This window comes from Oncorhynchus clarkii, unplaced genomic scaffold (assembly GCF_045791955.1).
Source record: "Oncorhynchus clarkii lewisi isolate Uvic-CL-2024 unplaced genomic scaffold, UVic_Ocla_1.0 unplaced_contig_5682_pilon_pilon, whole genome shotgun sequence".
Taxonomy (NCBI): domain Eukaryota; kingdom Metazoa; phylum Chordata; class Actinopteri; order Salmoniformes; family Salmonidae; genus Oncorhynchus; species Oncorhynchus clarkii.
Window position 1 is genome coordinate 190,995 of NW_027258014.1, and position 27,504 is coordinate 218,498.

The 27,504-nt window shown below is 47.2% G+C and overlaps 1 protein-coding gene across 1 annotated transcript; it reads right to left on the reverse strand.

The window, feature by feature from the left end:
• Positions 1–135: 135 nt before the first annotated feature.
• LOC139394509 (recombining binding protein suppressor of hairless-like) lies at positions 136–27,504 on the reverse strand. The gene is made up of 11 exons (XM_071142584.1): positions 27,039–27,504; positions 26,352–26,390; positions 24,052–24,147; positions 20,737–20,902; positions 19,939–20,113; positions 15,395–15,532; positions 13,334–13,446; positions 8,518–8,658; positions 7,711–7,866; positions 5,207–5,310; positions 136–4,793 (listed from the first exon to the last, which is right to left on the reverse strand). The coding sequence occupies exons 1-11, from the start codon at positions 27,056–27,058 to the stop codon at positions 4,415–4,417; spliced, it is 1,527 nt and encodes a 508-aa protein (XP_070998685.1). The 5' UTR covers positions 27,059–27,504; the 3' UTR covers positions 136–4,414.

The window sequence follows — 27,504 nt, forward strand, 5'->3', positions numbered from 1 at the left end:
TTTGGTGCCTGGCCTTGATTTGAAGAGGAATGGGACCCCCAACCCTAGTGTCAACATGGCCGGGTGGAGGAGAAATCAACATGATGAATTGATGGATCAAACCAAGTACAGGAAAGAAAACAGAGAGACAAGAAGCCAACTCCCAACTTTTATTTCTTGACCTTTTCTTTCTCCAATGCTGTCAGACCTGCCTTTTTTTTTTTTAGAGTGACGCGCTCAACCGAGAGAGCCTGAAGGCATAAAGACATTTTATTCAGAGACATTTAAAAAAAAAAAAACTCAATGCATTTTATTTATATGTTGTTCTGCCTTCTTTATGTGGTGTAAAAAAAAAAAAGAAGCTGGCTTTCAAGAGGTCCAAATGCAGGAAAAACACAGACTTTGTCTGAACTGGCAACCTATCCCCTACATAGTGATACTTTTGACTCTGTAGATAATAATGACCTGTATATGGACTAGGGTCCCAGTTCAGAATTGCAGACACAAAGTTAAAAACGGGGGAAAAGTTGATTCATTTGGCATGTTGAGAGTATTGTTTATCGTTTCAGTTCTCAGGAAAGCAAAAAACAACAAAAACACTTGATTCACAACTATAGGGCCAAACCAGAGCTGTACTGAACTGGTCAAGCCTCCCTTTAGTATGAATTAGGGCATCAGATCAGTGTCTTCAACCCAGACAACCACAGAGTGGTGGCTATTTCTGCGTTAGGTTCATCTACACTGTAGATAAGGCCGGGGGAAACACAACTCTCGTCTTAAAAGAGTTGTGTGTGTGTGTGCAGGTATTTGTCCCGACCCTGCTCAAACACAACTGAAAATGAATCCACTACTCCTGGTCTTGAATTGATTTTTTGACCACGATTAAATTGGGTATGTTAAGAGCTGGAACAAAATCCTGCAATCACACTACGGCCCACCAGAACCAGCGATGGCTCACTCCATAGGCTGAGCTAAGGCAATACGAGTGGTTTAGCTGTAACAGGGAAGGGAGGAAAAAATGTTTTTTGGGGGGGGGCAAGGGTTGTATTCATTAGTGCAAATCACGCAGAATGTTTTGCAATGGGAAAAACAAGCGTTTCTTATTGAGACAAGTTCAGGTCGTTCGTTGCCTGCAGAGTTCGATTCCGTTTTAGTTTCCTAGTGAATAACGACCCAAGAGACACCACCAATATGAAGGGAGGAAAGAAAAAATCATAACGTAAAGAAATGATCCCAGGCCAGTTTCATAGTTGTGTTAGCTTATACTGGTTAGGGTTTGAGTGGGGACCACAGATTTGAGAACAGTCATATTGTTCCTCGTACTTGTTAAGAGGAGGCAAGGCACCACAATTAAAGCAGAGCAGAACAAAGAGAATTTTCTTCCAAGAAAACCAAAAACTGGTGACCTGTATTTGAGAACCGATTGCCAACGAAATAACTTCCACAGGGTTTTTTCATCAATGAATAACACCCCAAAAAAAACAGCCATACGAGCATTGATCCAAGACGAAAACCCGTCAAAATAATAAAAACTGTTACAACTCGAATAAAATCAGTTAGAGCCAGTTACAGTACGTGTTATCATAACCTGTTCCCATAGTAACAGAGCAGCCATCCCTTTCGACGTAGTACAGCACCAATGACAGGTAAGCGACAGGTCCACCGACACCTGACCCCACAAGAAAGTTGGGAAAACACATATTTTGGCAAATCGTTTCCAAAACCGTTTTTTTTTTTCTACAGCGGAGGGAAAACATTGTAGTTGTTATGCTGAACATAGGGAAAAATGATTCCCTCACGATGAACAAAAAATGAAAATATAAAAAAAAACACAGACTGGTAGGCTACCTAAAAATGTGCCGCGTGAAACGCTTAAGCTACAAGAAGAGGCTACTTTGTGAGAAAACACTGTGGCGAGACAGAAAACAGTCTCTCGCTGGGGAGTGTTTAAAAAAAAAATAAAAAAAAGGCATCGTGATTTCAATTAAGTTTAGCCGTAGAGCCAAGTGACATGAATTACATATTAGCATTAGCTTCACTACTAGACTTACATTATAGCTTAGCTTAGCGTTAGCTTAGCTTCACTAAAATAGAACTACATAGTAGCATTAGCTTCAGCTTAGCTTCACTAAAATAGAACTACATAGTAGCATTAGCTTCAGCTTAGCTTCACTAAAATAGAACTACATAGTAGCATTAGCTTCAGCTTCACTAAAATAGAACTACATAGTAGCATTAGCTTCAGCTTAGCTTCACTAAAATAGAACTACATAGTAGCATTAGCTTCAGCTTAGCTTCACTAAATAGAACTACAAAGTAGCATTAGCTTCAGCTTCACTAAATAGAACTGCATAGTAGCATTAGCTTCAGCTTCACTAAATAGAACTGCATAGTAGCATTAGCTTCAGCTTAGCTTCACTAAATAGAATTACATTGTAGCATTAGCCATTAGCTTAGCCAATTGAATTCCAATGAAGCTTTAGCGAATTACATGTACAGTGTAGTGGGGCTATCAGCTTAGCGACGCAAGTGATTTCCTGTTTGATGCTACGGCTTCATTAGATAGATAAGAGGGGGAGCTGCTTGAAAGTGTTACAAGCTAAAAAGGCAGTTGTGGCATTTTTAAAGCTCTTCATAATTTTGTAATTTTTTTTTTAAGACTTATGCCCAGTCCCAAACCAATCCCTAGCCCCTAGATAGCGTGCACCAGGTAAGCAAATGACCCCTAGATAGTATACACTAAGTAATCAAAAATGGCACGAATTACCCGAAGCCTAGAAGGCCACCGGGGCGATTACCATATTGGTAATACTTGTACAATCCTCTCAGATTTACACAAACGTCTACTAGGGGCTAGGAGCCGATTTGGGAACGAGGCCGAACGGTAGGGTAAAAACCAACTTCTGCATCCCAAACGGCACTCCAATCCCTATTTTAGGATCCCTCATAGGAGAGCCCTGGTCTAAAGTAGTGCACTATTTAGGATCCCTTATAGGAGAGCCCTGGCCTAAAGTAGTGCACTATTTAGGATCCCCTATAGGAGAGCCCTGGCCTAAAGTAGTGCACTATTTAGGATCCCTTATAGGAGAGCCCTGGCCTAAAGTAGTGCACTATTTAGGATCCCTTATAGGAGAGCCCTGGCCTAAAGTAGTGCACTATTTAGGAAATCAGGTGTCATTTGAGAGACAGAGACCAACGACATGATGAGACATTCCCAGGCCTTGGCTTGACGAGTGTCGACCAAACACTCTTAAGACAGTTTCAGAAAACGACAACCTTATATACACAACATAAAAAATAAAATAAAAAGTATATCTTTCTTTCGTTTCTTCTAAAAAGGTCTGGTGAGAGACTGATCAATTTAAGGCGATTGGCCAGGAAGATTTAAGGTTGCTATAGAAACTGGCTGAGATTATGGGGTGCATGTCAACCGTCTAAAAATGGCTTCCTTCCTCTCCCTTTTACCACCAAGCCTAATTTCCTCTCCTTAATCCGGAACAGACAGAGAAGGTGAAAGAGATGGGGTAGAGAGAGAGAGAACCTACTTTCGAGTTTGCTTTCACTTGTTCAACTCTTCAGATAACTACAACCCTGACCTTTTCTAGACTTTAAGACTTGCACAAAGCACCCCGAGGTCACGTCACTCTTTCACACTAATAAAAGGGAGGAATCCAGTTTTTAGGCCGATTGAGACGCAGCCTGAATCACGTTATTCAATCTCCTCAGAGTTCTCTCTCTCTCTCTCTCTCTCTCAAATGGAGAGAAAAAAAACTATTTGGTAACAAAAAGTGTACTCCCTAAAACGTTATAATACAACAAAAAACACATTTGAAAATGTACCTCGGCTAAAGCTTATAAAATATCATAAAGAATAAAATAACAATAATATTCCTTGGTCCGTAAAAATTGTTACTATAATAAAATGTTTCACCCATAAAACAATAATGAAGTTTCTCTGCACACGAGTGACATCTCCATCACTACCAATGATAATGACCAATGATAACCAATAATGATTACCAATGATAATGATAACATCATTACCAAGCCCTTTGTTGTGGGTCAAAAAAATAATAATAATCTAAACTTTGTAGAAAGTGTGAGTGTTGAAAATAAAAAATAGTTGTTCTCCAACAAATATATAAAAAGGGCTCCTAGTTATTGTGTCATCCTGGAGGTGAAACCTCTCCCAGACTGAATGACCCAGGCTGCAGTGTCATGTCCACAACCGACCACACAGGGGCGCCAGAGAGAGGGGATCCCCCCCTCCTTCCAGGTCTGTTTTTCATCAGAACCTCATCTCTCTTCTTCCCTTCTCCTCTTCAACTCAATCGCTCTCTTTCCAAAGAGTCCTTGAGCGAGCGTGGTTTCAAAGCAGGTCCATGAGCCTCTCACCCCCCCCCCCCCCCCCCCCCACACACACACTTCCCCGCTGCTATGACGAAACTGACATCACCGATGAACCCGACAACAACCCAACGCTATTGGTTGACCCTCCCCCTTGGCCAATCCCGTAGCCCGTCTGTCCTTCCGCCAACCCCCCTAAACCTCCCATCCCCAGACTCCCTGAGGAAGGTGAGGATGAGGACGAAGAGGAGATACTGTGACTGTGGGTCTGGAGGATGGCCCCGGCAGCGCTGCAGTGAAGACGAGGGCCTGGTTCTGGGGTATAGGTGAAGGTGAGGGCCGTGGAGTAGATGACTCCGTCGTTGCGGACCAAGGTGACGGGGACCTGGACGGGCTGACGGACCCAGCGCCACCCCTCTCTGAAGGCGGAGATGTCAGGCACCACGCAGAGCACGCTCTCTCCACACCTGGGACAGAAGGGGTTAGACAAAAGACAAGATTCACCACGAGATCCGACCACGTTGTGGAGTCCGCGTTACCACGGAAACGGACTCGACCGCAGGTCATCCGCCTTCAGTCGGCCGTTCGTTAACTTAACAACAATTTAAAAAACGGGTTAGAGGTTAGCCTCCTCTGGTCTCTCCGGATATCAGTTGTGACTGTGGTTTGTACCTCACTTTTACATTTTACTGCTTTTGGGTCAAGTCTGTCCTCTTAAAAATTGAGTTCATTAAAAAATAAAATAACAGTTTTAATAATTGCATTTTCATGACAGTCTTCATCCATAATCTTCAATTACACAATTATACAGTTACCACGGTAACACGATACCCGCGTTACCATGCCAGCCATCTCTCTGTCACTCACACACACAGCTTACCTGTACATGGTGTCAGACTCGATATCTCCAAACCAGACTCGGAGATCTGGAGCAAAGTTCTGTCCTGTCAGCTCCAACATGGCCACATCACCTCCACCATTCAACTAGAGAGACAACAGAGGGGTTAGTGTGGGTCCTGTCACCTCCACCATTCAACTAGAGAGACAACAGAGGGGTTAGTGTGGGTCCTGTCCCCTCCACCATTCAACTAGAGAGACAACAGAGGGGTTAGTGTGGGTCCTGTCACCTCCACCATTCAACTAGAGAGACAACAGAGGGGTTAGTGTGGGTCCTGTCCCCTCCACCATTCAACTAGAGACAACAGAGGGGTTAGTGTGGGTCCTGTCACCTCCACCATTCAACTAGAGACAACAGAGGGGTTAGTGTGGGTCCTGTCCCCTCCACCATTCAACTAGAGACAACAGAGGGGTTAGTGTGGGTCCTGTCCCCTCCACCATTCAACTAGAGAGACAACAGAGGGGTTAGTGTGGGTCCTGTCACCTCCACCATTCAACTAGAGAGACAACAGAGGGGTTAGTGTGGGTCCTGTCAGCTCCAACATGGCCACATCACCTCCACCATTCAACTAGAGAGACAGAGGGGTTAGTGTGGGTCCTGTCACCTCCACCATTCAACTAGAGACAACAGAGGGGTTAGTGTGGGTCCTGTCAGCTCCAACATGGCCACATCACCTCCACCATTCAACTAGAGAGACAGAGGGGTTAGTGTGGGTCCTGTCACCTCCACCATTCAACTAGAGACAACAGAGGGGTTAGTGTGGGTCCTGTCAGCTCCAACATGGCCACATCACCTCCACCATTCAACTAGAGAGACAGAGGGGTTAGTGTGGGTCCTGTCACCTCCACCATTCAACTAGAGACAACAGAGGGGTTAGTGTGGGTCCTGTCCCCTCCACCATTCAACTAGAGACAACAGAGGGGTTAGTGTGGGTCCTGTCACCTCCACCATTCAACTAGAGAGACAGAGGGGTTAGTGTGGGTCCTGTCACCTCCACCATTCAACTAGAGACAACAGAGGGGTTAGTGTGGGTCCTGTCACCTCCACCATTCAACTAGAGACAACAGAGGGGTTAGTGTGGGTCCTGTCACCTCCACCATTCAACTAGAGACAACAGAGGGGTTAGTGTGGGTCCTGTCAGCTCCAACATGGCCACATCACCTCCACCATTCAACTAGAGACAACAGAGGGGTTAGTGTGGGTCCTGTCACCTCCACCATTCAACTAGAGACAACAGAGGGGTTAGTGTGGGTCCTGTCACCTCCACCATTCAACTAGAGACAACAGAGGGGTTAATGTGGGTCCTGTCACCTCCACCATTCAACTAGAGACAACAGAGGGGTTAATGTGGGTCCTGTCACCTCCACCATTCAACTAGAGACAACAGAGGGGTTAGTGTGGGTCCTGTCACCTCCACCATTCAACTAGAGACAACAGAGGGGTTAGTGTGGGTCCTGTCACCTCCACAATTCAACTAGAGACAACAGAGGGGTTAGTGTGGGTCCTGTCAGCTCCAACATGGCCACATCACCTCCACCATTCAACTAGAGAGACAACAGAGGGGTTAGTGTGGGTCCTGTCACCTCCACCATTCAACTAGAGACAACAGAGGGGTTAGTGTGGGTCCTGTCAGCTCCAACATGGCCACATCACCTCCACCATTCAACTAGAGACAACAGAGGGGTTAGTGTGGGTCCTGTCAGCTCCAACATGGCCACATCACCTCCACCATTCAACTAGAGACAACAGAGGGGTTAGTGTGGGTCCTGTCACCTCCACCATTCAACTAGAGACAACAGAGGGGTTAGTGTGGGTCCTGTCACCTCCACCATTCAACTAGAGACAACAGAGGGGTTAGTGTGGGTCCTGTCACCTCCACCATTCAACTAGAGACAACAGAGGGGTTAGTGTGGGTCCTGTCACCTCCACCATTCAACTAGAGACAACAGAGGGGTTAGTGTGGGTCCTGTCACCTCCACCATTCAACTAGAGACAACAGAGGGGTTAGTGTGGGTCCTGTCACCTCCACCATTCAACTAGAGACAACAGAGGGGTTAGTGTGGGTCCTGTCACCTCCACCATTCAACTAGAGACAACAGAGGGGTTAGTGTGGGTCCTGTCACCTCCACCATTCAACTAGAGACAACAGAGGGGTTAGTGTGGGTCCTGTCACCTCCACCATTCAACTAGAGACAACAGAGGGGTTAGTGTGGGTCCTGTCACCTCCACCATTCAACTAGAGACAACAGAGGGGTTAGTGTGGGTCCTGTCACCTCCACCATTCAACTAGAGACAACAGAGGGGGGGGGTTACTTTCTCCAGTCATGAAAGTTAGCATGTCTCTCAGTAGAGAATATACTGTTTGTGTGTATTAAGGTGTGTGTTTAGGTATGTGTTATTGTGTGTGTAGGTGTGTATGTGTAGGTGTGTTTGTGTGTAGGTGTAGGTGTGTGTGTGTAGGTGTGTGTGTGTAGGTGTGTGTGTACCTGCAGACTCTCCACCACAGGGACTGGTGTAACAGGACAGGGTACAGGACCCATCCCCTGGTAGAAGGTGTACTCTGCCTTGTCTGTACTGATGATGGTCCAGGAGGCTCCATCGTTTATCATCTCCTTACTGGGCTCTTTGGGGCAGGGCGTGGCCTGGGGGAGGAGATATGTTAATTAGTTATTTACATCCACACTGGTCTTTTTGGGGAAGGGCGTGGCCTGGGGGAGGAGATATGCTAAAATCCAATGGTCCAATAAGAAACCCTCATTAAACAGGGAGGGACTAGATGAACTAGTGGTCCAATAAGAAACCCTCATTAAACAGGGAGGGACTAGATGAACTAGTGGTCCAATAAGAAACCCTCATTAAACAGGGAGGGACTAGTTGAACTAGTGGTCCAATAAGAAACTCTCATTAAACAGGGAGGGACTAGATGAACTAGTGGTCCAATAAGAAACTCTCATTAAACAGGGAGGGACTAGATGAACTAGTGGTCCAATAAGAAACTCTCATTAAACAGGGAGGGACTAGATGAACTAGTGGTCCAATAAGAAACCCTCATTAAAAAGGGAGGGACTAGATGAACTAGTGGTCCAATAAGAAACCCTCATTAAACAGGGAGGGACTAGATGAACTAGTGGTCCAATAAGGAACTCTGATTTTAGCTGAACAGACGGCTGGGAAAAGCTATTACCAGATACCACAAACCTGGCTTCGATCTACAAGGGGCTAGGAGTGTGTGTGTGTATGAGTGTGCGTCCATCAGTCTGTGTGTGTGTGTGTGTGTGTGTGTGTGTGTGTACCTGGAACTGAATGATTCTCTCCTGTGAGAGACAGAGGTACATTCTCTCGGTGTCTTTCAGGTAGAAGGAACACTTGTGGAGCTGAGACACTGGGTCGTCTGCATCCATCAACGCTGTCTGCTTGTCCACCTTACGGATCACCTGGGGAGGAGGTGAGAGACACCCTGATTATCACACGTCACCTGGGGATGAGGTGAGAGACACCCTGATTATCTATCAGACATCACCTGGGGAGGAGGTGAGACACCCTGATTATCTATCACACATCACCTGGGGAGGAGGTGAGAGATGACACACCCTGATTATCTATCACACATCACCTGGGGAGGAGGTGAGACACCCTGCTTATCTATCAGACATCACCTGGGGAGGAGGTGAGACACCCTGATTATCTATCACACATCACCTGGGGAGGAGGTGAGAGATGACACACCCTGATTATCTATCACACATCACCTGGGGAGGAGGTGAGACACCCTGCTTATCTATCAGACATCACCTGGGGAGGAGGTGAGACACCCTGATTATCTATCACACATCACCTGGGGAGGAGGTGAGAGATGACACACCCTGATTATCTATCACACATCACCTGGGGAGGAGGTGAGACACCCTGCTTATCTATCACACATCACCTGGGGAGGAGGTGAGAGATGACACACCCTGATTATCTATCACACATCACCTGGGGAGGAGGTGAGACACCCTGATTATCTATCACACATCACCTGGGGAGGAGGTGAGACACCCTGCTTATCTATCACACATCACCTGGGGAGGAGGTGAGAGATGACACACCCTGATTATCTATCAGACATCACCTGGGGAGGAGGTGAGAGACACCCTGATTATCTATCAGACATCACCTGGGGAGGAGGTGAGAGACACCCTGATTATCTATCAGACATCACCTGGGGAGGAGGTGAGACACCCTGATTATCTATCACACATCACCTGGGGAGGAGGTGAGAGATGACACACCCTGATTATCTATCACACATCACCTGGGGAGGAGGTGAGACACCCTGCTTATCTATCACACATCACCTGGGGAGGAGGTGAGAGATGACACACCCTGCTTATCTATCACACATCACCTGGGGAGGAGGTGAGAGATGACAAACCCTGCTTATCTATCACACATCACCTGGGGAGGAGGTGAGAGACACCCTGATTATCTATCACACATCACCTGGGGAGGAGGTGAGAGACACCCTGATTATCTATCACACATCACCTGGGGAGGAGGTGAGAGACACCCTGCTTATCTATCACACATCACCTGGGGAGGAGGTGAGAGATGACACCCTGATTATCTATCACACATCACCTGGGGAGGAGGTGAGAGACACCCTGCTTATCTATCACACATCACCTGGGGAGGAGGTGAGAGATGACACCCTGATTATCTATCACACATCACCTGGGGAGGAGGTGAGAGACACCCTGATTATCTATCACACATCACCTGGGAATAGAGAACAGACCTGTAGGTAGAGAGGTGAATATATAGGAACAGGAGACAGACAGACAGACAGACCTGTAGGTAGAGAGGTGAATATATAGGAACAGGAGACAGACAGACAGACAGACCTGTAGGTAGAGAGGTTAATATGTAGGAACAGGAGACAGACAGACAGACAGACCTGTAGGTAGAGAGGTGAATATATAGGAACAGGAGACAGACAGACCTGTAGGTAGAGAGGTGAATATATAGGAACAGGAGACAGACAGACAGACAGACCTGTAGGTAGAGAGGTGAATATATAGGAACAGGAGACAGACAGACAGACAGACAGACCTGTAGGTAGAGAGGTGAATATATAGGAACAGGAGACAGACAGACCTGTAGGTAGAGAGGTGAATATATAGGAACAGGAGACAGACAGACCTGTAGGTAGAGAGGTGAATATATAGGAACAGGAGACAGACAGACAGACCTGTAGGTAGAGAGGTGAATATATAGGAACAGGAGACAGACAGACCTGTAGGTAAAGAGGTGAATATATAGGAACAGGAGACAGACAGACAGACCTGTAGGTAGAGAGGTGAATATGTAGGAACAGGAGACAGACAGACCTGTAGGTAGAGAGGTGAATATATAGGAACAGGAGACAGGCAGACCTGTAGGTAGAGAGGTGAATATATAGGAACAGGAGACAGACAGACAGACCTGTAGGTAGAGAGGTTAATATATAGGAACAGCAGACAGACAGACAGACAGACAGACCTGTAGGTAGAGAGGTGAATATATAGGAACAGCAGACAGACAGACAGACAGACAACCCTGTAGGTAGAGAGGTGAATATATAGGAACAGGAGACAGACAGACAGACAGACCTGTAGGTAGAGAGGTGAATATGTAGGAACAGGAGACAGACAGACAGACAGACCTGTAGGTAGAGAGGTGAATATATAGGAACAGCAGACAGACAGACAGACCTGTAGGTAGAGAGGTGAATATATAGGAACAGGAGACAGACAGACCTGTAGGTAGAGAGGTGAATATATAGGAACAGGAGACAGACAGACCTGTAGGTAGAGAGGTGAATATATAGGAACAGGAGACAGACAGACAGACAGACCTGTAGGTAGAGAGGTGAATATATAGGAACAGGAGACAGACAGACCTGTAGGTAGAGAGGTGAATATATAGGAACAGGAGACAGACAGACAGACAGACCTGTAGGTAGAGAGGTGAATATATAGGAACAGGAGACAGACAGACCTGTAGGTAGAGAGGTGAATATATAGGAACAGGAGACAGACAGACCTGTAGGTAGAGAGGTGAATATATAGGAACAGGAGACAGACAGACCTGTAGGTAGAGAGGTGAATATATAGGAACAGGAGACAGACAGACCTGTAGGTAGAGAGGTGAATATATAGGAACAGGACAGACAGACAGACCTGTAGGTAGAGAGGTGAATATATAGGAACAGGAGACAGACAGACAGACCTGTAGGTAGAGAGGTGAATATATAGGAACAGGAGACAGACAGACAGACCTGTAGGTAGAGAGGTGAATATATAGGAACAGGAGACAGACAGACCTGTAGGTAGAGAGGTGAATATATAGGAACAGGAGACAGACAGACCTGTAGGTAGAGAGGTGAATATATAGGAACAGGAGACAGACAGACCTGTAGGTAGAGAGGTGAATATATAGGAACAGGAGACAGACAGACCTGTAGGTAGAGAGGTGAATATATAGGAACAGGAGACAGACAGACAGACAGACCTGTAGGTAGAGAGGTGAATATATAGGAACAGGAGACAGACAGACCTGTAGGTAGAGAGGTGAATATATAGGAACAGCAGACAGACAGACAGACCTGTAGGTAGAGAGGTGAATATATAGGAACAGGAGACAGACAGACCTGTAGGTAGAGAGGTGAATATATAGGAACAGGAGACAGACAGACAGACAGACCTGTAGGTAGAGAGGTGAATATATAGGAACAGGAGACAGACAGACAGACAGACCTGTAGGTAGAGAGGTGAATATGTAGGAACAGGAGACAGACAGACAGACAGACCTGTAGGTAGAGAGGTGAATATATAGGAACAGGAGACAGACAGACCTGTAGGTAGAGAGGTGAATATATAGGAACAGGAGACAGACAGACCTGTAGGTAGAGAGGTGAATATATAGGAACAGGAGACAGACAGACCTGTAGGTAGAGAGGTGAATATATAGGAACAGGAGACAGACAGACCTGTAGGTAGAGAGGTGAATATATAGGAACAGGAGACAGACAGACCTGTAGGTAGAGAGGTGAATATATAGGAACAGGAGACAGACAGACAGACCTGTAGGTAGAGAGGTGAATATGTAGGAACAGGAGACAGACAGACAGACCTGTAGGTAGAGAGGTGAATATGTAGGAACAGGAGACAGACAGACAGACAGACCTGTAGGTAGAGAGGTGAATATGTAGGAACAGGAGACAGACAGACAGACAGACCTGTAGGTAGAGAGGTGAATATATAGGAACAGGAGACAGACCTGTAGGTAGAGAGGTGAATATATAGGAACAGGAGACAGACAGACAGACCTGTAGGTAGAGAGGTGAATATATAGGAACAGGAGACAGACAGACCTGTAAGTAGAGAGGTGAATATATAGGAACAGGAGACAGACAGACAGACAGACCTGTAGGTAGAGAGGTGAATATATAGGAACAGGAGACAGACAGACAGACAGACCTGTAGGTAGAGAGGTGAATATATAGGAACAGGAGACAGACAGACCTGTAGGTAGAGAGGAGAATATATAGGAACAGGAGACAGACAGACAGACCTGTAGGTAGAGAGGTGTATATGTAGGAACAGGAGACAGACAGACCTGTAGGTAGAGAGGTGAATATGTAGGAACAGGAGACAGACAGACCTGTAGGTAGAGAGGTGAATATATAGGAACAGGAGACAGACAGACAGACAGACCTGTAGGTAGAGAGGTGTATATGTAGGAACAGGAGACAGACAGACAGACAGACCTGTAGGTAGAGAGGTGAATATATAGAACAGGAGACAGACAGACAGACCTGTAGGTAGAGAGGTGTATATGTAGGAACAGGAGACAGACAGACCTGTAGGTAGAGAGGTGAATATATAGGAACAGGAGACAGACAGACCTGTAGGTAGAGAGGTGAATATATAGGAACAGGAGACAGACAGACAGACAGACCTGTAGGTAGAGAGGTGAATATATAGAACAGGAGACAGACAGACAGACCTGTAGGTAGAGAGGTGTATATGTAGGAACAGGAGACAGACAGACCTGTAGGTAGAGGTGAGACACGTTGGTACGTACCAGTCTAGGCAGCGCCATACCAGTGACAGAACAGACCAGTTTGACAGTCTGACCATAGTGGATGTATCCATCCCTCACCGCAAACTCCTCCCCTTCCGGCTCTTCCTCCTCCACTACAGGGAGAGAGTCATAGTTACTATAACAACCCTCTATATATAGTTACTATAACTCCTCCCCTTCCGGCTCTTCCTCCTCCACTACAGGGAGAGAGTCATAGATATTACTGTAGGAAACACATGTAATAACTGATATAGTTACTATAACAACCCTCTATATATAGTTACTATAACTCCTCCCCTTCCGGCTCTTCCTCCTCCACTACAGGGAGAGAGTCATAGATATTACTGTAGGAAACACATGTAATAACTGATATAGTTACTATAACGACCCTCTATATATAGTTACTATAACAACCCTCTATATATAGTTACTATAACAACCCTCTATATATAGTTACTATAACTCCTCCCCTTCCGGCTCTTCCTCCTCCACTACAGGGAGAGAGTCATAGATATTACTGTAGGAAACACATGTAATAACTGATATAGTTACTATAACGACCCTCTATATATAGTTACTATAACAACCCTCTATATATAGTTACTATAACAACCCTCTATATATAGTTACTATAACAACCCTCTATATATAGTTACTATAACAACCCTCTATATGATGCTATACATCTATATATAGTTATTATAACAACTCTATATGATGCTATATATAGTTATTATAACAACTCTATATGATGCTATACATCTTTATCTGAAGTCTTGTCTTGGTGGCATTGACTTCGACATCACCATGGCAATGCAGTATAATTAACAGAGAAACAACATGATCGGCTGAAACAGAGGAGGAGAGAGAGTTCAACAGACGGAAGACAGAGGAAGCTATTAGAGGAAAGTGAAGATATTAAGGAAATGGAGAATGAGGAGAGGGGCGGGGCCGAAGGGAAGAGAGGGGCGGGGCCGAAGGGAAGAGAGGGGCGGGGCCGAAGAGAAGAGAGGGGCGGGGCCGAAGAGAAGAGAGGGGCGGGGCCGAAGGGAAGAGAGGGGCGGGGCCGAAGGGAAGAGAGGGGCGGGGCCGAAGGGAAGAGAGGGGCGGGGCCGAAGGGAAGAGAGGGGCGGGGCCGAAGAGAAGAGAGGGGCGGGGCCGAAGAGAAGAGAGGGGCGGGGCCGAAGAGAAGAGAGGGGCGGGGCCGAAGGGAAGAGAGGGGCGGGGCCGAAGGGAAGAGAGGGGCGGGGCCGAAGGGAAGAGAGGGGCGGGGCCGAAGGGAAGAGAGGGGGGGGGCCGAAGGGAAGAGAGGGGCGGGGCCGAAGGGAAGAGAGGGGCGGGGCCGAAGGGAAGAGAGGGGCGGGGCCGAAGGGAAGAGAGGGGCCGGGCCGAAGGGAAGAGAGGGGCCGGGCCGAAGGGAAGAGAGGGGCCGGGCCGAAGGGAAGAGAGGGGCCGGGCCGAAGGGAAGAGAGGGGCCGGGCCGAAGGGAAGAGAGGGGCCGGGCCGAAGGGAAGAGAGGGGCCGGGCCGAAGGGAAGAGAGGGGCCGGGCCGAAGGGAAGAGAGGGGCCGGGCCGAAGGGAAGAGAGGGGCCGGGCCGAAGGGAAGAGAGGGGCCGGGCCGAAGGGAAGAGAGGGGCCGGGCCGAAGGGAAGAGAGGGGCCGGGCCGAAGGGAAGAGAGGGGCCGGGCCGAAGGGAAGAGAGGGGCCGGGCCGAAGGGAAGAGAGGGGCCGGGCCGAAGGGAAGAGAGGGGCCGGGCCGAAGGGAAGAGAGGGGCCGGGCCGAAGGGAAGAGAGGGGCCGGGCCGAAGGGAAGAGAGGGGCCGGGCCGAAGGGAAGAGAGGGGCGGGGCTGAAGGGAAGAGAGGGGCGGGGCTGAAGGAGAGGAGGGAGGGGTAACTTACAGAGGTGTATGTAGAAGGCTCCCCACTGTTGTGAACTGGCATGGAGGGAAGAGAGGGGCGGGGCTGAAGGGAAGAGAGGGGCGGGGCTGAAGGGAAGAGAGGGGCGGGGCTGAAGGGAAGAGAGGGGCGGGGCTGAAGGAGAGGAGGGAGGGGTAACTTACAGAGGTGTATGTAGAAGGCTCCCCACTGTTGTGAACTGGCATGGAAGTTCCCTCCCTCCACGTGTAGATAGCGGGTACTGACGGTCTGAGAACGCAACCGGTTAAACAACGCAACCTTGGTGCCTGATGCTATACACACTAGAGAGAGAAAGAGAGTAGGGAGAGAGAAAGGAAGGGAGAGATGGGAGAGGGTAGGGAGTGAGGGAGAAAGAAAGAAAGAAAGGGAGAGGGTAGGGAGTGGGAAGGGAGTGAGGGAGAGGGTAGGGAGAGATGGGAGAGGGTAGGGAGAGATGGGAGAGGGTAGGGAGAGATGGGAGAGGGTAGGGAGAGATGGGAGAGGGTAGGGAGAGATGGGAGAGGGTAGGGAGAGATGGGAGATGGGAGAGGGTAGGGTGTGAGGGAGTGGGGTAGGGTGTGAGGGAGCGGGTAGGGTGTGAGGGAGAGGGTAGGGTGTGAGGGAGAGGGTAGGGTGTGAGGGAGAGGGTAGGGTGTGAGGGAGAGGGTAGGGAGAGATGGGAGAGGGTAGGGAGAGATGGGAGAGGGTAGGGTGTGAGGGAGTGGGGTAGGGTGTGAGGGAGTGGGGTAGGGTGTGAGGGAGCGGGTAGGGTGTGAGGGAGAGGGTAGGGTGTGAGGGAGCGGGTAGGGAGAGATGGGAGAGGGTAGGGAAAGATGGGAGAGGGTAGGGAGAGATGGGAGAGGGTAGGGAGAGATGGGAGAGGGTAGGGAGAGATGGGAGAGGGTAGGGAGAGATGGGAGAGGGTAGGGAGAGATGGGAGAGGGTAGGGAGAGATGGGAGAGGGTAGGGAGAGATGGGAGAGGGGTAGGGTGTGAGGGAGTGGGGTAGGGTGTGAGGGAGTGGGGTAGGGTGTGAGGGAGTGGGGTAGGGTGTGAGGGAGAGGGTAGGGTGTGAGGGAGAGGGTAGGGAGTGAGGGAGAGGGTAGGGAGTGAGAAGGTTAGATATGCATTCATGAAGAGATCATGAAAGAGAGACCACACTTTGAAGTTGATCATTGTCAAATGAAAACGGCAAAGTTACAACAGAGCTCGTAAAAAAAGACCTTTGTCCCGAAACCACTCAGGAAAACCGTACCACTGCGCATCAAGCGTGTGTGTGTGTGTGTGTGTTCTGCATACTCAGTCAGCTCTATGTAACCGTAAATCTTCTCTAAATGTGGCATCCTGTGTGTGAGAGAGAGAAACGGATGGGTCCAAATACTATTCAAAACATTTCAGTCCCGTTCACATGCACTTAAAGCATTCAGATATATGTTTTATTTGAAATGAAAAGTAGTTGAATATTAATGTGTTTAAAAATCCTCTCAAATACTATTTTGTAGACTATTTGGACTTCTACAAATAACTATTAAAATTAAAACCAAATAAAAGTACTTGTTTTGGGCTCCCTATTCCCTATGTAGTGCACTACTTTAGACCAGAGCCCTATAGAACCCTATTCCCTATGTAGTGCACTACTTTAGACCAGAGCCCTATAGAACCCTATTCCCTATGTAGTGCACTACTTTAGACCAGAGCCCTATAGAACCCTATTCCCTATGTAGTGCACTACTTTAGACCTGAGCCCTATAGAACCCTATTCCCTATGTAGTGCACTACTTTAGACCAGAGCCCTATAGAACCCTATTCCCTATGTAGTGCACTACTTTAGACCAGAGCCCTATAGAACCCTATTCCCTATGTAGTGCACTACTTTAGACCAGAGCCCTATAGAACCCTATTCCCTATGTAGTGCACTACTTTAGACCAGAGCCCTATAGAACCCTATTCCCTATGTAGTGCACTACTTTAGACCAGAGCCCTATAGAACCCTATTCCCTATGTAGTGCACTACTTTAGACCAGAGCCCTATAGAACCCTATTCCCTATGTAGTGCACTACTTTAGACCAGAGCCCTATAGAACCCTATTCCCTATGTAGTGCACTACTTTAGACCAGAGCCCTATAGAACCCTATTCCCTATGTAGTGCACTACTTTAGACCAGAGCCCTATAGAACCCTATTCCCTATGTAGTGCACTACTTTAGACCAGAGCCCTATAGAACCCTATTCCCTATGTACTGCACTACTTTAGACCAGAGCCCTATAGAACCCTATTCACTATGTAGTGCACTACTTTAGACCAGAGCCCTATAGAACCCTATTCCCTATGAAGTGCACTACTTTAGACCAGAGCCCTATAGAACCCTATTCCCTATGTAGTGCACTACTTTAGACCAGAGCCCTATAGAACCCTATTCCCTATGTAGTGCACTACTTTAGACCAGAGCCCTATAGAACCCTATTCCCTATGTAGTGCACTACTTTAGACCAGAGCCCTATAGAACCCTATTCCCTATGTAGTGCACTACTTTAGACCAGAGCCCTATAGAACCCTATTCCCTATGAAGTGCACTACTTTAGACCAGAGCCCTATAGAACCCTATTCCCTATGTAGTGCACTACTTTAGACCAGAGCCCTATAGAACCCTATTCCCTATGTAGTGCACTACTTTAGACCAGAGCCCTATAGAACCCTATTCCCTATGCAGTGCACTACTTTAGACCAGAGCCCTATAGAACCCTATTCCCTATGTAGTGCACTACTTTAGACCAGAGCCCTATAGAACCCTATTCCCCATGTAGTGCACTACTTTAGACCAGAGCCCTATAGAACCCTATTCCCCATGTAGTGCACTACTTTAGACCAGAGCCCTATAGAACCCTATTTCCTATGCAGTGCACTACTTTAGACCAGAACCCTATAGAACCCTATTCCCTATGTAGTGCACTACTTTAGACCAGAGCCCTATAGAACCCTATTCCCTATGTAGTGCACTACTTTAGACCAGAGCCCTATAGAACCCTATTCCCTATGTAGTGCACTACTTTAGACCAGAGCCCTATAGAACCCTATTCCCTATGAAGTGCACTACTTTAGACCAGAGCCCTATAGAACCCTATTCCCTATGTAGTGCACTACTTTAGACCAGAGCCCTATAGAACCCTATTCCCTATGTAGTGCACTACTTTAGACCAGAGCCCTATAGAACCCTATTCCCTATGCAGTGCACTACTTTAGACCAGAGCCCTATAGAACCCTATTCCCTATGTAGTGCACTACTTTAGACCAGAGCCCTATAGAACCCTATTCCCCATGTAGTGCACTACTTTAGACCAGAGCCCTATAGAACCCTATTCCCCATGTAGTGCACTACTTTAGACCAGAGCCCTATAGAACCCTATTTCCTATGCAGTGCACTACTTTAGACCAGAACCCTATAGAACCCTATTCCCTATGTAGTGCACTACTTTAGACCAGAGCCCTATAGAACCCTATTCCCTATGTAGTGCACTACTTTAGACCAGAGCCCTATAGAACCCTATTTCCTATGCAGTGCACTACTTTAGACCAGAACCCTATAGAACCCTATTCACTATGTAGTGCACTACTTTAGACCAGAGCCCTATAGAACCCTATTCCCTATGTAGTGCACTTCTTTAGACCAGAACCCTATAGAACCCTATTTCCTATGCAGTGCACTACTTTAGACCAGAACCCTATAGAACCCTATTCCCTATGTAGTGCACTACTTTAGACCAGAGCCCTATAGAACCCTATTCCCTATGTAGTGCACTACTTTAGACCAGAGCCCTATAGAACCCTATTCCCTATGTAGTGCACTACTTTAGACCAGAGCCCTATAGAACCCTATTCCCTATGTAGTGCACTACTTTAGACCAGAGCCCTATAGAACCCTATTCCCTATGTAGTGCACTACTTTAGACCTGAGCCCTATAGAACCCTATTCCCTATGTAGTGCACTACTTTAGACCAGAGCCCTATAGAACCCTATTCCCTATGTAGTGCACTACTTTAGACCAGAGCCCTATAGAACCCTATTCCCTATGTAGTGCACTACTTTAGACCAGAGCCCTATAGAACCCTATTCCCTATGTAGTGCACTACTTTAGACCAGAGCCCTATAGAACCCTATTCCCTATGTAGTGCACTACTTTAGACCAGAGCCCTATAGAACCCTATTCCCTATGTAGTGCACTACTTTAGACCAGAGCCCTATAGAACCCTATTCCCTATGTAGTGCACTACTTTAGACCAGAGCCCTATAGAACCCTATTCCCTATGTAGTGCACTACTTTAGACCAGAGCCCTATAGAACCCTATTCCCTATGTAGTGCACTACTTTAGACCAGAGCCCTATAGAACCCTATTCCCTATGTAGTGCACTACTTTAGACCAGAGCCCTATAGAACCCTATTCCCTATGTAGTGCACTACTTTAGACCAGAGCCCTATAGAACCCTATTCCCTATGTAGTGCACTACTTTAGACCAGAGCCCTATAGAACCCTATTCCCTATGTAGTGCACTACTTTAGACCAGAGCCCTATAGAACCCTATTCCCTATGAAGTGCACTACTTTAGACCAGAGCCCTATAGAACCCTATTACATTTATTATCCATTACTGTGGAAATGTGTGTGTGTGTGTGTGTGTGGTCCTAGTCATGCGCGTTCCTCTCCATACTCACGGTCAGCGTTCTTCAGAGACTGTTTCTTCTTGGACGGTTTAGAGATAACTTTGATCCTCTTACTAAGGAAGACTCCTATGTCTGTACTGTTACCATAGAACATCTTGACTGACAGCATGAAGTGTTTCCTCTTGTCACTGTCACTGATGTATAGAGTCTTAGCTGTGCAGAAGTCCTGGAGGGAGAGAGGAAGAGAGGAGGGGGAGAGAGAAAGAGAGGAGGGAGAGAGAGGAGGGAGAGAGAGGAGGGAGAGAGAGGAGGGAGAGAGAGGAGGGAGAGAGAGGAGGGAGAGAGAGGAGGGAGAGAGAGGAGGGAGAGAAGGAGGGGAGAGAGGGAGAGGAGAGAGAGGGAGAGAGAGAGGAGGGAGAGAGAGGAGGGAGAGAGAGAAAGAGGAGGGAGAGAGAAGGAAGTATTTTGCGAGAAGAGAAGTTATTTGAGTGGGGAAAGACTGAGGGAGGGGTGTGTTTCACTGTTCTGCCTCTGTGTGTGTGTGTGTGTGTGTGTGTGTGTGTAGACACACGGTTTTACCCTTGCAGACATTCTGGGGAGAGAAAATGAGGAAATGTGGGTTTCAGTCAGCGTGTCTGTGTGTGTCAGCGTGTCTGTGTGTCAGTGTGTGTGTGTGTGTCAGTGTGTGTGTGTGTGTCAGTGTGTGTGTGTGTCAGTGTGACTCTCCCTCTGTGTGTGTGTGTGTGTGTCAGTGTATGTGTGTGTCAGTGTGACTCTCCCTCTGTGTGTGTGTGTGTGTGTGTGTGTGTGTGTCAGTGTGTGTGTGTGTGTGTGTGTGTTGTCCCTTACCTTCCCCTCTATGTTGAGCTGCTGCATCTCCTGGTCACTGTTTCCTATCCCTATAAAGGCACAGGGCTGAGCCTCCTGCTCTGAACAGCCCTCTCTCTCCATCTCCTCTGTCTTCTTCTTCCAGCCACAGCCCATCAGATAGATACAAGGAGGAGGGCAGAAGAACCTACAGGACAGACAGATCAGCCCATCAGATAGATACAAGGAGGAGGGCAGAAGAACCTACAGGACAGACAGATCAGCCCATCAGATAGATACAAGGAGGGGGGGGACCTAAAGGACAGATCAGCCCATCAGATAGATACAAGGAGGGGGGGCAGAAGAACCTAAAGGACAGACAGATCAGCCCATCAGATAGATACAAGGAGGGGGGGGGGGGACCTAAAGGACAGATCAGCCCATCAGATAGATACAAGGAGGGGGGGCAGAAGAACCTAAAGGTCAGACAGATCAGCCCATCAGTTAGATACAAGGAGGAGGGCAGAAGAACCTAAAGGACAGACAGATCAGCCCATCAGATAGATACAAGGAGGGGGGGGGGGACCTAAAGGACAGATCAGCCCATCAGATAGATACAAGGAGGGGGGCAGAAGAACCTACAGGACAGATCAGCCCATCAGATAGATACAAGGAGGAGGGCAGAAGAACCTAAAGGACAGACAGATCAGCCCATCAGATACAGTGCCTTGCGAAAGTATTCGGCCCCCTTGAACTTTGCGACCTTTTGCCACATTTCAGGCACCAAACATAAAGACATAAAACTGTATTTTTTTGTGAAGAATCAACAACAAGTGGGACACAATCATGAAGTGGAACGACATTTATTGGATATTTCAAACTTTTTTAACAAATCAAAAACTGAAAAATTGGGCGTGCAAAATTATTCAGCCCCCTTAAGTTAATACTTTGTAGCGCCACCTTTTGCTGCGATTACAGCTGTAAGTCGCTTGGGGTATGTCTCTATCAGTTTTGCACATCGAGAGACTGAAATTTTTTCCCATTCCTCCTTGCAAAACAGCTCGAGCTCAGTGAGGTTGGATGGAGAGCATTTGTGAACAGCAGTTTTCAGTTCTTTCCACAGATTCTCGATTGGATTCAGGTCTGGACTTTGACTTGGCCATTCTAACACCTGGATATGTTTATTTTTGAACCATTCCATTGTAGATTTTGCTTTATGTTTTGGATCATTGTCTTGTTGGAAGACAAATCTCCGTCCCAGTCTCAGGTCTTTTGCAGACTCCATCAGGTTTTCTTCCAGAATGGTCCTGTATTTGGCTCCATCCATCTTCCCATCAATTTTAACCATCTTCCCTGTCCCTGCTGAAGAAAAGCAGGCCCAAACCATGATGTTGCCACCACCATGTTTGACAGTGGGGATGGTGTGTTCAGCTGTGTTGCTTTTACGCCAAACATAACGTTTTGCATTATTGCCAAAAAGTTCAATTTTGGTTTCATCTGACCAGAGCACCTTCTTCCACATGTTTGGTGTGTCTCCCAGGTGGCTTGTGGCAAACTTTAAACGACACTTTTTATGGATATCTTTAAGAAATGGCTTTCTTCATGCCACTCTTCCATAAAGGCCAGATTTGTGCAATATACGACTGATTGTTGTCCTATGGACAGAGTCTCCCACCTCAGCTGTAGATCTCTGCAGTTCATCCAGAGTGATCATGGGCCTCTTGGCTGCATCTCTGATCAGTCTTCTCCTTGTATGAGCTGAAAGTTTAGAGGGACGGCCAGGTCTTGGTAGATTTGCAGTGGTTTGATACTCCTTCCATTTCAATATTATCGCTTGCACAGTGCTCCTTGGGATGTTTAAAGCTTGGGAAATCTTGTTGTATCCAAATCCGGCTTTAACCTTCTTCACAACAGTATCTCGGACCTGCCTGGTGTGTTCCTTGTTCTTCATGATGCTCTCTGCGCTTTTAACGGACCTCTGAGACTATCACAGTGCAGGTGCATTTATACGGAGACTTGATTACACACAGGTGGATTGTATTTATCATCATTAGTCATTTAGGTCAACATTGGATCATTCAGAGATCCTCACTGAACTTCTGGAGAGAGTTTGCTGCACTGAAAGTAAAGGGGCTGAATAATTTTGCACTCCCAATTTTTCAGTTTTTGATTTGTTAAAAAAGTTTTAAATATCCAATAAATGTCGTTCCACTTCATGATTGTGTCCCACTTGTTGTTGATTCTTCACTAAAAAATACAGTTGTATATCTTTATGTTTGAAGCCTGAAATGTGGCAAAAGGTCGCAAAGTTCAAGGGGGCCGAATACTTTCGCAAGGCACTGTAGATACAAGGAGGAGGGCAGAAGAACCTACAGGACAGACAGATCAGCCCATCAGATAGATACAAGGAGGAGGGCAGAAGAACCTACAGGACAGACAGATCAGCCCATCAGATAGATACAAGGAGGAGGGCAGAAGAACCTACAGGACAGACAGATCAGCCCATCAGATAAATACAAGGAGGAGGGCAGAAGAACCTACAGGACAGACAGATCAGCCCATCAGATAGATACAAGGAGGGGGGCAGAAGAACCTACAGGACAGATCAGCCCATCAGATAGATACAAGGAGGAGGGCAGAAGAAACCAAAGGACAGACAGATCAGCCCATCAGATAGATACAAGGAGGAGGGCAGAAGAACCTACAGGACAGACAGATCAGCCCATCAGATAGATACAAGGAGGAGGGCAGAAGAACCTACAGGACAGACAGATCAGCCCATCAGATAGATACAAGGAGGGGGGGGGACCTAAAGGACAGATCAGCCCATCAGATAGATACAAGGAGGAGGGCAGAAGAAACCAAAGGTCAGACAGATCAGCCCATCAGTTAGATACAAGGAGGAGGGCAGAAGAACCTAAAGGACAGACAGACTATCAACTATAGAGACACCATGAATAATACCGTTCTCTCTCTCACACAGAGACACCATGAATACCGTTCTCTCTCTCACACAGAGACACCATGAATCCCGTTCTCTCTCTCACACAGAGACACCATGAATCCCGTTCTCTCTCTCACACAGAGACACCATGAATCCCGTTCTCTCTCTCACAGAGACACCATGAATACCGTTCTCTCTCTCACACAGAGACACCATGAATACCGTTCTCTCTCTCACACAGAGACACCATGAATCCCGTTCTCTCTCTCACACAGAGACACCATGAATCCCGTTCTCACTCTCACACAGAGATACCATGAATCCCGTTCTCTCTCTCACACAGAGACACCATGAATCCCGTTCTCACTCTCACACAGAGATACCATGAATCCCGTTCTCTCGCTCATACAGACCTCTTCTCGTTGCCGTAAGACTTCTGTGCCACTTTAGCGTGTAGTATGAGTAAGGTCTGGTCTCCCCTCTCCTTCAGGTAGTTTCTCATGGCCTCTCTATAGGGGGAAAAACACAACGTTCAGACAACATTTATTGAACATAATCAAACAACAATGTTCTGTCGACAGCGTCACAGAGATGCACCGGGGTACAGAGCTACATAGAGGCACCGGGGTACAGAGCCACACAGAGGCACCGGGGTACAGAGCCACACAGAGGCACCGGGGTACAGAGCCACACAGAGGCACCGGGGTACAGAGCCACACAGAGGCACTGGGGTACAGAGCCACACAGAGGCACCGGGGTACAGAGCCACACAGAGGCACAGATCCACATAGAGGCACTGGGGTACAGCGCTACATAGATGCACCAGGGTACAGAGCCACATAGAGGCACCGGGGTACAGATCCACATAGAGGCACCAGGGTACAGATCCACATAGAGGCACCGGGGTACAGCGCTATATAGAGGCACCGGGGTACAGATCCACATAGAGGCACCGGGGTACAGATCCACATAGAGGCACCGGGGTACAGCGCTATATAGAGGCACCGGGGTACAGCGCTACATAGATGCACCGGGGTACAGATCCACATAGAGGCACCGGGGTACAGATCCACATAGAGGCACCAGGGTACAGATCCACATAGAGGCACCAGGGTACAGCGCTATATAGAGGCACCGGGGTACAGCGCTATATAGAGGCACCGGGGTACAGATCCACATAGAGGCACCGGGGTACAGATCCACATAGAGGCACCAGGGTACAGATCCACATAGAGGCACCAGGGTACAGATCCACATAGATGCACCAGGGTACAGATCCACATAGATGCACCAGGGTACAGATCCACATAGAGGCACCGGGGTACAGATCCACATAGAGGCACCGGGGTACAGATCCACATAGATGCACCAGGGTACAGATCCACATAGAGGCACCAGGGTACAGATCCACATAGATGCACCAGGGTACAGATCCACATAGAGGCACCGGGGTACAGATCCACATAGAGGCACCAGGGTACAGATCCACATAGAGGCACCGGGGTACAGCGCTATATAGAGGCACCGGGGTACAGCGCTACATAGATGCACCAGGGTACAGATCCACATAGAGGCACCAGGGTACAGCGCTATATAGAGGCACCGGGGTACAGATCCACATAGAGGCACCAGGGTACAGATCCACATAGAGGCACCGGGGTACAGCGCTATATAGAGGCACCGGGGTACAGCGCTACATAGATGCACCAGGGTACAGATCCACATAGAGGCACCGGGGTACAGCGCTATATAGAGGCACCGGGGTACAGCGCTACATAGATGCACCAGGGTACAGCGCTATATAGAGGCACCGGGGTACAGCGCTACATAGATGCACCAGGGTACAGATCCACATAGAGGCACCGGGGTACAGCGCTATATAGAGGCACCGGGGTACAGCGCTACATAGAGGCACCGGGGTACAGCGCTACATAGATGCACCGGGGTACAGCGCTATATAGAGGCACCGGGGTACAGCGCTACATAGAGGCACCGGGGTACAGCGCTACATAGAGGCACCGGGGTACAGCGCTACACAGAGGAACCAGGGTACAGAGCTACATAGAGGCACCGGGGTACAGCGCTACACAGAGGAACCAGGGTACAGAGCTACATAGATGCACCGGGGTACAGAGCCACATAGAGGCACATAGAGCAAAATGTTAATTAAAGGTTACATTTAAATAAAAAATATATATAATAAGCGTTCAGACAAAGCTTATTCAAGGTAATATCACAACTATGCAAAGATACATAGAACTGGGTGAAATAACAAGGGTGTATACGCCATCGGTCAAATACAACGGTGAATTTGGGGAGGCAGGTAGCCTGGTGGTTAGAGCGTTGGGCAGGTAACCGAAAGGTTGCTAGATCGAATCCCCGAGCTGACAAGGTAAAAAGATCCGTGGTTCTGCCCCCTGAACAAGGCAGTTATCCCCGGTAGGCCGTCATTGTAAATAAGAATTTATTCTTAACTGACTGGCCTGGTTAAATAAAATAAATAAATGCTCTTAGACACTTGAGTTGCAGTATGAATGGTGTGTATATAGAAACGGGTGTAAAATAAATCTTATGGCAAAGTGGAAGAAATGAATGTGGATAAGTGGTTCTACACCTTAGTAATACAAACGCTGTGGAGGTGGAAGCTAGACGTTTCTCACGTTTAAATGAGACTGACGAGTTATGAAACGTGTGGTGGGAACGTTTCCCTTACCTCGTCAGGCGCTGCGGTGGAGCTTGCTCACCAAACTTCCTGTTTAAGAAAACAAAACAAGGTACTTTTCTATCAGCTCCACATTATACTAGATAAAGTTAAATTATAAAGTTGTCACAATTCTAGCAATCTGAAAACATCATGACTATTAACAGGTGAGTATTACCATGAAAACAAAACCACACTATAATAAACAGTGTATTTGAATTATGCTGCAAGTTAAAAACAAACTTTGTTGCCCGTTTTTTGTCGGACAAATGCGACTAATATACTGTCTTTGCTACTTTACATGATTAGTAAAAATGAAATAGGCAACATTGAACAAATATAAAAACATTGTTTAATTGAACTCAGCATATACATAATGGCTAGGTGCTCTGGCCATAAAATGTAGCTAAAATAAGTAAAATAGTTAGGTATATAATTACTGGCGGATAAAAAGAGGTAGTTAGTTGGCTAGCTTTTCGTTGTGGCTAGCTAACATTGCACTAACATTGACACAAAAGTAGCAATAAGTGCGCGACGCCAATTTAATAAAGCACTTTCAAAGCTATCTGGTAAACAAAAACGAGTGTAACAAAGTGGTTAGGAAACTCAAGTTACCCAAAAACAAAGAAAATGAACTTTTTAAACGGTTCTTTCCTTCATATTTTTTATTTTTTTGTTGCTCTGAATTTCAACACTTACCCCGTCACAACGGGCGCCATTTTCCACTGGAACTTCTTAAGTCCCAACAATCGCGAGATCTCAAATCCATTCCCACCGCCGCTGGGACAAACACAACGAACAGAAGAACCCCGACGGGAACAGATATAAACGAGAGTAGAAGAAAAAAAAAAAGGGAGAGGAGAGGCGGACAGAGGGCAGACGCCACAACAGCCGTGGGAAAGTTGCGAAGTCGCGCGAGAATAGAAAAACTCTCACAATAGACAAGAATGGGGTTAGACTCGATCTATCGCGAGATTATGCTCGTTTTTTTTTTCTCTCCCACAAGGTGAAACTGTAACTCGATTCCCACGCTTTTATAAACCATAAACTACAGTAGAGTGGTTGCTTTAGGAGTGAAGTTACACCTCACAGCATAATTGTAGCCTAAACTGTAGATTAAAATGTTATTCACAAAGTGAAGATGATATTGGTTTGCATTTACCAG